Source organism: Perognathus longimembris, chromosome 28 (genome assembly GCF_023159225.1).
Source record: "Perognathus longimembris pacificus isolate PPM17 chromosome 28, ASM2315922v1, whole genome shotgun sequence".
Classification (NCBI taxonomy): Eukaryota; Metazoa; Chordata; class Mammalia; order Rodentia; family Heteromyidae; genus Perognathus; species Perognathus longimembris.
Genome location: NC_063188.1, coordinates 68,367,241 through 68,382,047, shown reverse-complemented (window position 1 = coordinate 68,382,047; position 14,807 = coordinate 68,367,241). Strand labels below are relative to the sequence as shown.

Sequence of the window (14,807 nt, the reverse complement as noted above, 5' to 3'; positions counted from 1 at the left end):
TCTCTGTTAGGTGGGTTTCCACTCTTAGAATTCGCTGTAGGGCTGGTTTTTTATTCACATACTCCTTTAGATCCTCTTTGGTATGGAATGATCTGGTTTTCCCTTCGAATGTGAACTCCAATTTCACTGGATATTTGATCCGATGTTGCATATTGTTAGCCTGTAGTACTTGGATGGTGTTCTTCCACTCACTTCGTGCTTGATAAGTTTGTGTGGATAGGTCAGCTGTTATTCAAATCCTCTTCCCATTGTGGAAAATTTCTTTCTTCGCTTTGGCTACATTCAGAATTTGCTCTTTGGGGCTGGGAATATGGCCTAGTGGCAAGAGTGTTTGCTTCTTATACATGAAGCCCTGGGTTCGATTCCCCAGCACCACATATATGGAAAACGGCCAGAAGTGGCACTGTGGCTCAAGTGACAGAGTGTTGGGGTCCATCTTCCCCCCTAGATGGAAGGGGCCTGAGGCACCTCCCCCAGCTGGGGAATGCAGCCCTTCCATCCTCTCTACATTGGAATCTGGAGAAACCGGTCCGATAAGAGACCCCCGACTTAGCTGGCAGCCAGCCTGGCGCCTACCAGCCCCGCCCTGGAGGTCGAGTGACGTAGCCCCTTGGAGGTCAAGTGACCAGCCCCTTGGAGGTCAAGTGACCAGCCCCTTGGAGGTCACCTGACAGCTCATGGCCTATGGGAATCCTGGCCAACCCCCTTCCCCCCGATCATCTACCCTTGCCCCTCTCTCAATAAAGTTAGTTCGCTCTCAGAAGCTGACTCCGTGGTCTATGTCCGTTGCTTCCAGAGTAGGATAGCGGTCACATTACCACGCGGGTCGCGCGCCCGCCAGGACGGAGACATCCCCACGTCTCACCCCGACAAACCTGCAGGCCGAGGGTCGGGGGAGAAGGCGATGCGAGGATAATAAGAGAAAGAAATGAGCACTTGAGCCGGAGCAGAGAAAGCAGTCCCCACAGAGTGGCGCCCCACGTGGTTTGCACGAATCCACGCAAGAAAGCCCGGCTCCCGACCGGCCCTGACGGAAACAGGTTGGAAATCCTGAGACGCGCGATCCTCCCACCCCAGGTAAGAGGATGGGACAAGTCCAGAATCGGCGAAACAATTCGCCCCCTAAGATCCTAAAGTTCACCCTCCAAAACGCGGGGATTAATATCTCAGAGCCCTGCGCCATACAAATTTGGGAGGAATTGACCCACAGGGTCCCGTGGCCAACTGGAGCCAACCCACTCTCATGGGAAATTTGGGACCGACTAGAGCGGGAATTACAAACAACAAAACGTGGAGGAGAACCCCCACTGCGAGCCATTAAGACTCTCAAGGCTTGCCTCTCTTGGGACCCGGGCGGGGAACCCCTGGATTCAGGAGAAGGAAGCCGGAGGTAATTTTGATCTGGAGTGGGCCCCGATGCCTACTCCAAAAAGCCCTGGGACCAAATCTCGTTCGGTACCCAGGAATCCAAAGCAGAGGCTGGCAGGAGAGGAGCAGAGCAGCCGCAGGCTTGCTACCCCTCCCCCATGTGAGGCTCAGCTTGACTCTATACATATGCAGATTTCGGCAGCCCTGAGCCGCTTTTCTGCGGCGGCGGTGCCCCGCAGCAAAAAAAAAAAAAAAAAAAAAGACCGGCCTGGCCACTTTTAAATTCAGAGGCCTTGAAGCTACAGATTTTCATGAGTCCAGGAGGATGGTTCTTGAGAGAGGCAGGCCGAACGTGTCCTGGACAAAACATCTGCTTTACAGCCTGACTTTCAGATTCCCCACCAACCAAGGCAATAAACAGCCTAAAGCCCCTTGCTGGGCAGTCCCTATTGCCAGAGACAGTAATCATGATATTTGGAAAAAAGTTCCGATTCTTAATTAATACAGGAGCAGATCGGACCATATGCATTTAATTGGACAACATTATTATTGGATCAGTAGATGCCCAAGTACTAGACTTGGCCTATAGCAAGGCCCAAACACTCCTTCAAAGAGGAGGGCTGCGTATAGCCAGTGACAAGGTTCAGAAAGTATACCCCTTCAAGATCTTGGGGGCAGAGCTTAAACTAGACTCTGTATGCCCACTCAAGCCCCAGTTATCCTTCCAGGCAACTTATACTCTGGTGGAGATGCAAAGACTGTTAGGTGAAATTAATTGGCTAAGATCCTGGCTTCAACTGCCTACAGAGGAGCTGTTACCGCTCCATGACTCTTTGAAGGGCAAAGCGCCCACTGATGTTATTACAATAACTCCATCACTCCAAACAGCCTTCCAGAAAATCCAATTGGCCTTAAATAAGGCACAGCTGGCACGCTACAAGCCTAAGTGCCCACTTTGCCTTGGATCCTCCCCGGATCCGAACTTTCTTCAGCTGCAATCACGCAATCAGGCGAGCCCCTTCAGTGGGTGCACGCATCAGTGGGAGGAGCTCCCAGAGTTTATTCCCAGCTGGACCAGCTAGCTGACTTGGTAATTAAGGGCAGGGATACTTCCCTGAGACATTATGGAAGAGATCCTGACGTGCTAACTATTCCCTACCGGTTGTCAGATTTTGAATGGGTCAGGAGAAATAACTCACTTGTGTCTAGTGCCCTGGAGGGCTTTATGGGTAAGATAGATTGCCACTATGGCACTTCAAGATGGGTGACCTCATTTTCCAGGCTACAATGGACACCCCCTGTGCTTTTCTCTACCAAGCCTCTTGTCAAGGCTGCCAATGTCTTTACAGATGGCGGGCGAGCCGGCTCTGCCGTAGTGGTGCGCTCCGCCTCGCCCCCTGCCGGTGGGAAAGATAACACCCATTACTTCGAAGCCGTCACTGGCTCTGCACAATTTAAAGAGTTGTACGCAGTCGCCTTGGCGCTGACCCATGTTAAACAGCCAATGAACTTGTTCTCTGATAGTCTATATGTGGTTAACTTGCTACTCAACCTGGTATGTTCACATATCAAGTTGGATGGAAACCCAATCACTCCTCTGATGATCCAAGTCAGGTCTCTGTTAAAAGAGCGGAGTGAGCCTATCTTTTTACAGCACCTTCGTGGACACCAAGGACTGCCTGGGGACCTGGCACAAGGTAATCGTAGGGCCGACCAGCTGGCCACGGATGGAACCATCATAGCTCTAGCCATTGTACAACCTCAAAACCTCCAAATGGCCAAAGGGCTTCATGAGCGTACTCACTTAAATTGGAGAGGGTTACATCAGAGATTTCCTTCAATTCCTATAAAAGACTTAAAAAAGATTATAAGGACTTGCAAATCATGTATGCCTTTCGTGCAAGTCCCTTCCTTGCAATCTCCAGGTGTGAATTTAAGAGGTTTAAGACCCAACTTAATTTGGCAGACTGATGTGACCCATTACGCCCCCTTTGGAAGGCTAAAATATATATTTATGTCTATTGACACATGCTCCGGTGCATGTTGGGCCTCTCTGCATACCGGTGAAAGAGCACGGCATGCTGAAAGCCACTTCTTACAATGTTTTGCTATCCTAGGACTGCCTTTACAGGTTAAAACAGATAATGGACCTTGTTTCACCAGTAAGCCTTTACAGGCATTTTTCCAAATGTGGAATATTAAACATACCACTGGAATACCTTATAACCCAAAGGGTCAAGCCATAATTGAGAGGCATAATAGGACCCTGAAGGATCAATTATTAAAACAAAAAGGGGGGGGAAGCCCCCAGGACCAGCTGAGGACAGCGATGTTTACATTGAATATTTTAAATTTCTCTAAGGACCAACCTCTGTCGGCTTTCCAGAGACACTGGCAAGCCAAACACCCTACTTAAAAGTGGAGGCCCGGTGGAAGGATTCTCTGACAGGGGCGTGGCGTGGACCCGACCCAATTATCAGCGCAGGAAGGGGATTTGCCTGCGTCTTCCCTACTGGGGAACCGAATCCAATCTGGATACCAGCTAGAGATGTAAAATATTGTCCAACAGAATGACCACCCAAGGGCACCTGCCCTTGAGGGATGTCTCCCCTTGTTTCCTCTCAGGAAAGCAAAGACCGAGGTGGAATTTTCTAAGGAGAAACGGGAAAGCCTGCCTGCACCAGCGATGGACCTGGACCCAGTGTCGGCCCTGTTTCTTCCCTGGACCCTGCCTGACGCCCTTTGGAGTACCGTTTGCTGTGGCAGCCTGACCCACAGCCTTGCACAAGGACCAAAGGGAAATTTTGCACGGTTGTCCCTCCCTTTCGCTCCCCCCTTTGCTGCTTATCTCGGGGGTCCCCATTGGAGGGAAATAGGAGCTAAAGGACTTGGACACTTTAATGTTTTATTATAAATGTTTATAATAAGTAAGGTATTGGCACCTTGCTGCAATGTTTATTATGAAGTGTTTTACTAACCTCAGTTGTTAAGTTACCAGCATCCTGGCTGCCACATCACCAGGACCTGAACCTGCCCCTCTACCTCACCATCGAGGGAAGGAAGAGCCATCTGCGCTGCCTTGAGCGACACCAGACTGGACCAGAATTCCTGTTTTCCGTGGACTGAACCCGATAAGAGACCCTCCATTGCCTTGTGCCTTGTTGTAATTACTCATGTGTTACAGTTGCTCATGTTTGCATTTGCCTTGTATTACGATTGCTTATGCTCATGTCTGCTTTATGCTCCCATTTACCTTATATTCACATTGAGTCTCTTGTTGTAAGCGATGGGCCAGAGCTGTCTAGGTACCAAGTGGCCTTTAGCCTTTTAGCCATATAAGAACCCCAAGAGGCTCGTCACTCGAACCCTAGGCCCTGCTGCTCAGTAAGGTCCGCCGGCACCGGAAAAAATTATCAGGCTCTCTTTTGAGTGCCAATCCTACTCTCCCCAAGGCCTCTCATCGGGCCCGCCAGCCCGGCAGGAAGGTCAGCCTGAAGAGCTAGGGCGTTAGCCCAAGACGGGTAAGACTCCCCTTGGGGGGGGGGCAACCTAAGACATGGCGCGCTCTCGAGTAGGGCGCCTCCTGCTGTTCGAAAAAAAAATATAAAAGAGGCAGATGTTGGGGTCCATCTTCCCCCCTAGATGGAAGGGGCCTGAGGCACCTCCCCCAGCTGGGGAATGCAGCCCTTCCATCCTCTCTACATTGGAATCTGGAGAAACCGGTCCGATAAGAGACCCCCGACTTAGCTGGCAGCCAGCCTGGCGCCTACCAGCCCCGCCCTGGAGGTCGAGTGACGTAGCCCCTTGGAGGTCAAGTGACCAGCCCCTTGGAGGTCAAGTGACCAGCCCCTTGGAGGTCACCTGACAGCTCATGGCCTATGGGAATCCTGGCCAACCCCCTTCCCCCCGATCATCTACCCTTGCCCCTCTCTCAATAAAGTTAGTTCGCTCTCAGAAGCTGACTCCGTGGTCTATGTCCGTTGCTTCCAGAGTAGGATAGCGGTCACATTACCACGCGGGTCGCGCGCCCGCCAGGACGGAGACATCCCCACGTCTCACCCCGACAAACCTGCAGGCCGAGGGTCGGGGGAGAAGGCGATGCGAGGATAATAAGAGAAAGAAATGAGCACTTGAGCCGGAGCAGAGAAAGCAGTCCCCACAACAGAGTGCTAGCCTTGAGCAAAAAGAAGCCAGGGACAGTGCTCAGTCCCTGATTCCAAGCCCAGGACTGGCCAAAAACAAAACAAAAACAGAATTTGCTCTTTATTCTTGAGATCTGAAGTCTTGAATATTATGTTCTTTGGGGTGGCTTTTCTGGGGTCTGGCCTGCCAGGTGTCCTATAGGCTTCGGTTACCTGGATGAAGTCCCTTGTGAGATTGGGGAAGTTTTCTGCAATAACTTTATTGAAAATATGATGAAGCCCTCTGCTCTGGTATTTGGCTCCTTCTTCTATTGCAATTATGCGCAGATTATATCTCTTGTCTTTGTCTATTAGTTCCTGGATTAGTCTTCCCTGAAGCTTCACCGTTTCTTGGAGTGTGGTAATTTTCTGGTTGTTGTCGGCTGCTTCATTGTCCAAGCGATAGATTCTGGATTCCATATGACCAATTCTTTGTGCTGTGGATTCAATTGCGGAGTTAATGGATGTCAGCAAGCTATTTATGGTTGTCAGATCAGCTGTGATCGTGGAAATTTCTTCCTTTAAAGAGTTGTATTTTAAATCTATTTTTTCATGCATTTCACTTCTCAGGATGTTAAGGTCTTCTTTAAAGGAGGCTTGCATTGTATCCATTTTTGCTTACATTTCTTTCTTTGTTTCTTGGATGTCCTTCAAGACTTTCCATCTAAACTCCTGAAATTGTTTTCTGATTTCGATTCTGATGATTTCCCTTATTTCTGTTACCATGGCCTCATTTGGGAGCTGGTGAGTTGGCTTGCTCTTTGATGAACTGTGTTATATTTCTTTGTGATTTGCGCATCTGGGGATCTGTGGGTGGCTTCTCTGGTTTGGTTTTGTGTTGTTTCCTGCTGGTCTTCCAGTGGGAGCCTTGTGTCCTGGTGTTCTGGCTCTGGGTTTGTGTTTGGATTTGAACCTTGTTTCCCAATGGGTAAGCGTGACCTTCTCTGTTGTTGCTGAGGTGGTCACTCTCCCTGCTCTTGGAGGCCTAGGTTCTGTGTCTTCCTCTGCAGGACAGTGTCCTGGTGCTGTGCTGTGGTGACCCTAGCGTGCCCCTGTTGGGGGTTTGCTGGTCGCTGATTCAGTGTGGCGTGGAGGATTATCTCTTCTTTGGTTCTTTTGTCCACTCTGTATCTTGGTCAGAGGAGGTCACCTCTCAGGCAGTTCGCCTTCCTGTATGGACTGCTCCGGGGCGGGGGTTGTTGAGGGGCGGCCCACCCACTTGTGCGGAATGGGCCAAACTGAGTGGGCACCGTCCAATGGAGAGCTCTTCCCTCCTGTGTAGGCACGCCTAGCAGAGCCGGCGCTGTTGCCGGGGGCCCCGCCCACCTGTGTGCTGCTGCTGTGGCCCCGAGCCCCGGGTTGTTGGGTTGTGCTTGTGCCCTCCTGTGAGTCTGCTGTGGGGGTGGTATGTGTGGGGGCCCAGTGGGATCAACTGTTGGGGTGCGGGTTAGTGCTCTCAGACTGTGCCTCTGCTGCGATGGGGGCACGTGATCAGACCCAGATGACCCTGCTGTGCTGGTATTGCCCACCAGCGCCTGTGATTTTAGTTGTAAGAGTCCTCGAGGTCCAGGCTCCTCGGGTGGGGCTTGCACTACCAGCCGTCCCCCGGCCCCTGTTGGGAAGGGGGCGGGGCCGATTCGGCCAGTTCAGGCTCCTGGGCGGCCTTGGGGCTGCTCCGCCCTTCCCCTGCTAAACTCCTGTGACTTCCCAGTGCCTGATGGGAGCTTCCCGCCTGATTTGGGGGTTCTTTGTTCCCTCTGGGTTTGGAGGCGGGGGGAGGGAGGGAGATCTAGCTTCTTTGTAGGGTTTGGAACTCTGATAGCTGATCTCCCACTGGGGGAGGGGGTAATGGGAGACTCACTGATCCTGGATTGTGTGTGTGTCCCGCGCTGCCATTGTTCCTTTGGGTGTGGCGAAAGGTCGTGGTGGCATCCCCGGCTCTCTCCTTCTGCACCGCTGTGTTCCTCAGCCACTTACGTCCATCCGTTCCCAGTGTGGGCCCGAACTTCCTGTCGCCGCCGTGGCCGTATGTCTTGGTCCGCACTCTCCCTAGTGTCCGTGGAGTTCCGCTGTCTGGACTCTGCGCTCCCGGCAGTTGGTCTCGGAGGGATAATTCTTGATAGCTCTTTATACATTATGTATTTTATAACTCAGTGTGTGTGTATGTGTGTGTGTACCTGTGTGTGTGTGTGTGTGTGTGTGCATGTGCATGTGCATGTGCATGTGCATGTGCATGTGCTGATACAGGGCTTAAGCTCAGGGCCTGAGTGCTATGATTTGGATTTTTTGCTCAAAGCTGGCATTCTACCACTAGAGCCACAGCTCCATTTTTAGTCCATTTTACTGGAAAATAAGATTTCCTTTCTGGGCTGACCTGGAGCCATGATCCTCGATCTCAACCTCCTGAATAGCTATGATTACAGATATGAACGACTAGTGGCGAGCCCTCTCTATAAATCTGTAACTGCAATTCATCAAGTGTCATTTTTATCTTTTTTTTTGTTTTGAAGTTTATTAAAATAAAGTATTAGCAAATATGCAAAAACAAATTTCTTAAAAGTTATAGCTTTGATAAGCACAAGACAATAAAACCCAATTAATACATTTTTTTTTTTGCCAGTCCTGGGCCTTGAACTCAGGGCCTGAGCACTGTCCCTGGCTTCTTCCCGCTCAAGGCTAGCACTCTGCCACTTGAGCCACAGCGCCGCTTCTGGCCGTTTTCTGTATATGTGGTGCTGGGGAATCGAACCTAGGGCCTCGTGTATCCGAGGCAGGCACTCTTGCCACTAGGCTATATCCCCAGCCCCAATTAATACATTTTTATAAGTATCAAAACAGATCAAGAGGATTCAGGCATGGTGCTAGAACTGCATTTTCCACAACATAAACTGAAGCAAAACAAGACAAGTCAGAAGCAGACAGACCCACAACACAGCCATCAGGGTGGTGGTTCAATGTGTGCAACATGAGATGTTTTTTAAGGGAATGGGGCAGGTGTATGTGTTTCACCATGGCAGCCCTATCCAAATTTGAAACAAGATAGCCTCGTGCCCAACCACTATCCTTGAGTACCCACGGTGAAACTACTACAGGAGTACCTCAAAGCACCAGCATTCCAATGGTACTGCATGGGAAACCTGACTATAAAAGCCTTCTTCATCTACAATGAGCTTGGTAGTCTTTGGCCTAAGTGGAGTTTTGTTATAGCTAATGTCAGCTAGTGTTAAGAAGGCATTACCTATTAAGGAAGCGGGGAGAGGTTCTAACTATACACAAAACTCTGAACTTTGTACAAACAGCAACTTCAAATACATCCTTTTAGGATAATGGCTTATGATAATTGAAAACAATTTAAGAACTGAGTTATTTGGAAACCAAGCTTCTCCACTCCACCATAATGGATGAAAGAATTCTGCACTCCACCATAATGGATGAAAGAATTCTGCTCTAGATCTTTTCAACACAATGACAAGACTCACTTTACAGAAACTACTACTATCAAATATTACACCATGTGTTTTTATTTTAAAACAAAATGAATGCATGAAATCACCTTCACAGCATCTAATTTTGGAGTGCCATGTAAGTGACTATACAATTGTATTTTGGGAGAAGAGTTGTGTGTGTGCATGCATGAGTGTGTGCAATGTGTGTTGCTGGAGACTGAACTCGGGGCCTCAAGCATTCATGCCAGGCAAGTATTCTACATGTAACTACAGCCACAGCCAGGGAGATCAGCTTCTTTTATGAATAAAGGCTTGATAAATATAGTCACCTCTTGTAAGGAGGTAAAACATCTTCCTCAAAACATGCTAAACTACAACTTAAGGTTTCTGTTCAACAGGTCGAATTCTTTGTTTATGCAGAAAAAAAATGGCTTGAATATTTACTTTCCATACATGCACTTTTGTGATAAGGAAAGCATCCAAGAATCTCACTTTTATCATTGAATACTGTTGCTCTGGGAATGAGAAGAAACCTCCAAAACACAGCCCCTTTGAAAGCTGTCACTTCGGAACATTCTCTCCCATAAAAATTACCCAATATTTCCAAAACCACCAGGCTATCTACTACCTTAAAAGTTACTTATCTAACCAATAGTGTATTGAGGACACACTTTTATGGGCAAACCCCAATCACAGATGACACAACCAGTAAGACAGAGAAGGCCTCTGAGTTCTTAAAAGCTAAAAGGTCCAAAATTCAAGCTATCACGAAGTTGCATTCAATAATTATCAAGATTCTGCCTTTCTCAGGAAGCAAAAGGGATAGCTGAGAGAAAATCACACTACTAGAGTACTATGAAGCAAATGACTTGAAGCAGAAGTGTACTCAATCAGATACTACCAAACTTTTCTATAAAATTTCTCTGCTATCGGTAGGGTTTCATTTTTGCTATAATCTTTCTCCTCCAAAAGGATACTACGACTAAGGAAGAAACTCCCCTCACAGGTAATACAGGTTTTTGTTTTCTTTTAAGGTGAGCCTAATTGTTAACTTGACAAGAGACTTCAGAATTGAATACTTACCAATCATTTTCCCTCCCCAAAGGATGTTTTACTCTCCAAAATTATGAAGAATATAAAACAGTGCCTGTACTAGCAGGTGTGGCATACTGAATTCTCTAATCTAGTGATCTTTCCTGGGCTCCCGTCAGCCACCCAGCCAACACCACCACCTCTACCATTGCTGTCTTACACAGCTGTTATGGGGAAAAAAGACTCACAATTGTAATGCATATATATGACATGCTTACTGGCACTTTCCTTTAAATTTCCTAAAGTGCCCATTTTACTAAACTGATATATGCTTTAGTTTATGTTCAATAACCCCTCCCCCATACTAACAACTTGAACTCAGGGCCTCATACTCTCACTCCACTTTTTGCTTACCATTTATGTTCTACCACTTATAATCCTATCTCAGCTTGTACAGCTAGGATTACAGGTATGAGCCATAAGTACCCAGCAACATTCCATAATTTTAATCAGACAGTTCAAGCAGACCATAGCACTCTATGATGTAGAGATGTTCATCAAATGCACCTCTTCTGCCCAATCAACATCCCCTTGTTGCTTCAATTTATTACTGAGATGCATTTTGATTCTATTTTTCTTTCTGCTGGTTTCAAGTTTCTTATTCCATCCTTTTTGCTGGCATACATTAATTTATATGCTATAAAATGGGATTTCTCTAGCAAGGCTTATGTCATAAATTTGACTACTGAACACATCCCATAGATTTTACATTTTAAACTATAGGTTTGTGAAATGGTTTCTTTAGAAGGGCTACTTTTGTTGGTGGAAACTTTACTTCTTTTTGCTTTTCATTTTAATCTTATTAGATCTCTCATTTCCTATCCACAGGTGTATGTGTAAGAGCAGCTGACTGAAGAAAGTTTTCATTTAAAGCCACAGGATGAAGCTGACAACGCTTAGGAAACACATCAGGCTTGAACTTCTCCACAAAATTCTTGGCAATTAAAACTCCTTAGAGAAAACAGAAAAGGCTAATCACATCAAGTCCATCAGCCAACTCAACTTTACAGGCTGTAATATGGCAACTACAAGTAAAACAATTCTTAACTCCATGCTGAAACATCAATGAAGAGGTGAGGGAGAGCCCAGTAGATCATAGGCATCTGTAATGTGACTTGAATTTTTTCTACAAATTTGTTCCAAAGATTGTGCCATGAGCCTGCTAAGTGAAGGATGATAAAAAAAAATGTAGGTTCAATCACTAAGCAAATAATTCTATTTTGTATAGGCAGCAGAAAGCTCTGGCCATCTGAGAATACTTGCCATGTAACGTGTTTAAGGCTGAGATGTTGGAAAGTTTTCTTTCTACCCAGCAAAAAGGCTGTGAGCTGAAACCCGAATGCACTTTACCTAAAACCATGTAATAATGGCTGCATTGTGAAACAGCAATAAATAATGACACACAAAGCACAAGGAGAGTCACATAACCCTTTCCTTTAAAAAAACACAACACACACAAAAAAAACACCTTTTTTGTGTCCTTAAAGCAGGAAGGGTGAAGCATACAGTCACACAAAAGTAACATTTTTAACAGAAGAATGCCATGGCTCCATGCACTTTCAAAAGGCACCAGAAAATAAAGCTTCTTCTGATAGATGAACTAGGCCGTTTTCTCATTCCACAGCTATGTATCCACCTGATGCTCTCCAGAACAAGTGGTTAAAACGCCTACAGGCAAAGGCACAATTGATTAAATGGGTCTTTCCTCTCAGGAGACTGTGTTCTGGGACATTGGCATTGATATAGGTAGTAAAAAACTCGAAAAAGACAGACCATGGATGGTGGGACTCCACCTGCATTCTCTGCTCTGTGAATGTGTTCATATCAGCTACCCCAACCCTCACTGCTGATTTATCTCATCCTTGGGGCCCAACCAGGGTCTATGACACAGGAGACGGATATAAGTAAGTCAGAGAAATGGCATGAAGTTAACAACATCCAAAATTAGGCACCTTATCTAGAGCTGTATGGTAACTATTTTATAACCTAGGTTGAAAAGTTAAACAATAGAAAAAGCATAACTTCCTACAACTGCAGTGTAGGTCACTTGAGCATGTCTGAGCAAAGGTTACACTGAAAACTGTCGCCCATAAAAGTGCAAAATAAAAGATTAATGCATGCCACAAGTAGAATTCTTCCTACACTGGCCAAGAGCAGCAAACACAGCTGACAAGGCCACACATGCACTGCTGCTAGCTATAAAATAGTACTCAGGACAGACTGAGTACATGGCATATATTACACATCAATTACTTGCAGTGTTTTCTTTTTTTTAGAAAAGGAAATGTGTTACAAAAGATATACAGATAGCATGAATCACAATACAGACAAACAGTTATATTAGATGTCAATTGTATGACGTCATCTAGGAAACTATCACTTTGCTTTTACTGGACACTACTAGTGAGAACAGTGCTTAGTGTTCCTTCAAAGAAGATTCTTCTTTTTATTATAGTTTCTTTTAAGCCCCTACCATAAGCTTTTGCAAAACCAAGTAAAATGTGTTTTTATAAAGCTGGTGGGATAAGTTGTTAGAAGCATATAGCTTCCGGAAGACAAGAAAAGAGAGGACAGGTGCACTTTTCCCTGTGTATATTCTCTCTTACACTATCATTTTTTGTTACATTAAAAATTAGGAAATAAAAAACTCTTGGGACAACAAGCAAAAACCTGTTCCAGTTTAAGATCAAAGCCGAGCTTGTGAGTGGGGCATGATGCTTGCTCTGTATCTTCCACGCTTTCCAGTCCATTACATGAATACTGAGTACAAACAAACGGAGAGTCACAAAGTACAAATGTGTTGGTCACAATTTTGTAGAAAAAAATAAGCTGTAGTATCTGTTTTTCCATGTCAGCTCACAGTATCTGTACTGGAAATTTCTCTAAAATTAAACAAGTCCACAAGTAACATAATTGAAAAGAGTACTTCTGCACTATGAGACAGAAGATATGGGGTTCAGAGGGGAGCCCATCTGAGTAAGGACTTTATCCAGCCACTGAAGAGGACCATGAAGGTGGATCTCGATCCAACAGGGAGTGCTGGTAACGTCCTGCCGGTGGTACTCCGCGCCCCAGCCCTTGACAAAACTTATTCGAATGGTGCACATTTTGGTGAGCTCATATACTGCCTCAAATCCATGGTTGACAGACTGAGCCAGCAGCTGGGCAAACTCCTGGTTGTTAAAAATCTTAAGGCTGCAGCTGCTTGGAATCTTACAGACAGTGGTGGGATGGAAGCCGTGGTGGAAGTTGCAGTTTCTACTCTGTACAAATATGCTGCTGTCACTCAGACACTCTGCATACACCTCCCCACCAACATAGTACAAATGGACACCTTTCCCAATATGTCGCCTTGTGTTTTCAATTGTTGAATTACGATTGACATTTGACAACAATCCCAAGCAGAATCTACTTTTGTTATTTGAAGGGTCTGTGAATCCATCTACCAACACACTAGTAGAAGATGCATGAAAAGCTTCCCCAACACAGTTGTTTAATTCATAGTAAACAATTGAACACCAATGTTTGGGCTCTTCATAGGCAACAGGCTGAACATCTCTGTTGGATATGCTGGGCATAATCTGAGGAATCATGTTGTTGCTTGTGTCCATAGGCTGGGAGTTGTCCTGACTCATCTGCTCATCGGGGGGCATATAGGCAGGAGGAGGTGTGTCAGCTGGGAGCTGAAATGGACTTCCGGGTCCAGAGCTTGCCAGGGAGCTGGGATACATGCTGCCAGCAGGGGAGGGGGGGAGTAGGGGCTGTTTGGAGATAAGGGAAAAGGAGTGCTGTTGGGCTGGTGGAAAGAATCTGGAAACGTGGCATTCTGTGGCATGTGTGGTTCATTGTGGCTCAGATTCCTAAACTGAACCAGAAGGCTGTGTTGTGGATTGAATTCATTATGACGAGGCACTAACACTGGAGGTAAGACTGGACTCTCCACTCTCTTACAGTGGCATGGGTTGATACAAACTTCTTTAAGCTTAGATTCAAAAGGAAATTCACAAATATCCAAGGGCTTTAGCTCATGATGGCTCTGCAAATCAAGCCAGCACCAAATTCGACAATATATAACGTGGGGTAAGCCTTTTCTGTGAGACACTTGAAGGAGTCCATCTAAAGACCAAGGAATGCTGACACACTTGCTTGGCTGTCCGGGACTGCTCAAGGCTTTCTCCAGTTCCTCCATGGCACCCTTTTTCTTTTTCAGCTTCTTCACCAAAGCGTTGACTGCCTTTTCTGCCCATTTTTCCTTCTCATCACCTTGCTTCCAGCCCAACAACCGCTTCACTGCTGGACTAGTAAAAGAAAACAAGCTGGCCATTGATGTCATTTGGTACGACTCTTCAGAGACCTTCCTGTAATCAAAGTCAGCAGCTACTAAAAGGACAAATCACAGGTGAAAGTCGCATACAGGTCCTAAGAGAAAGTGACATTTATCTTCACAAGGGCCCTATGCTTCTCTCATTGGTTCAAGTCCTGTTGAGAATGCTGGTGCCGGTGCGGGCTTCCTTCTGAAGCTGCTCACAGGGACATGACTGCTGAACAAGGTTCAAGAGTTTCTTGGTGTGATGGGCATCTGCCGGCTGGGCGCACTATCCTTGCGCCGTCGCTGCGCCTCACCCCGCGCACCTCATTTTTATCTTGTTCTGTTTTTCTAATGTATAATACCCTCAATGGTGCAATTTCTAATGCAGTTTGCCATTTCCAAATTATGAGC

The 14,807-nt window shown here is 46.4% G+C and overlaps 1 protein-coding gene across 3 annotated transcripts; it reads right to left on the bottom strand.

The window, feature by feature from the left end:
• Positions 1-11,841: 11,841 nt before the first annotated feature.
• On the bottom strand, positions 11,842-14,573 carry LOC125343989 (mothers against decapentaplegic homolog 5-like). 3 transcript variants are annotated; one of them, XM_048336600.1, is made up of 2 exons: positions 13,782-14,573; positions 11,842-13,635 (listed from the first exon to the last, which is right to left on the bottom strand). In XM_048336600.1, exons 1-2 carry the CDS (start codon positions 14,418-14,420, stop codon positions 13,021-13,023), a joined length of 1,254 nt encoding a protein of 417 aa, XP_048192557.1. In that variant the 5' UTR covers positions 14,421-14,573; the 3' UTR covers positions 11,842-13,020. The 3 variants fall into 3 exon arrangements, with proteins under 3 accessions (XP_048192557.1, XP_048192556.1, XP_048192558.1); XM_048336599.1 differs by having other exon boundaries at positions 11,842-13,763; positions 13,865-14,573; XM_048336601.1 differs by having other exon boundaries at positions 11,842-13,866.
• Between the last annotated feature and the right edge of the window lie 234 nt (positions 14,574-14,807).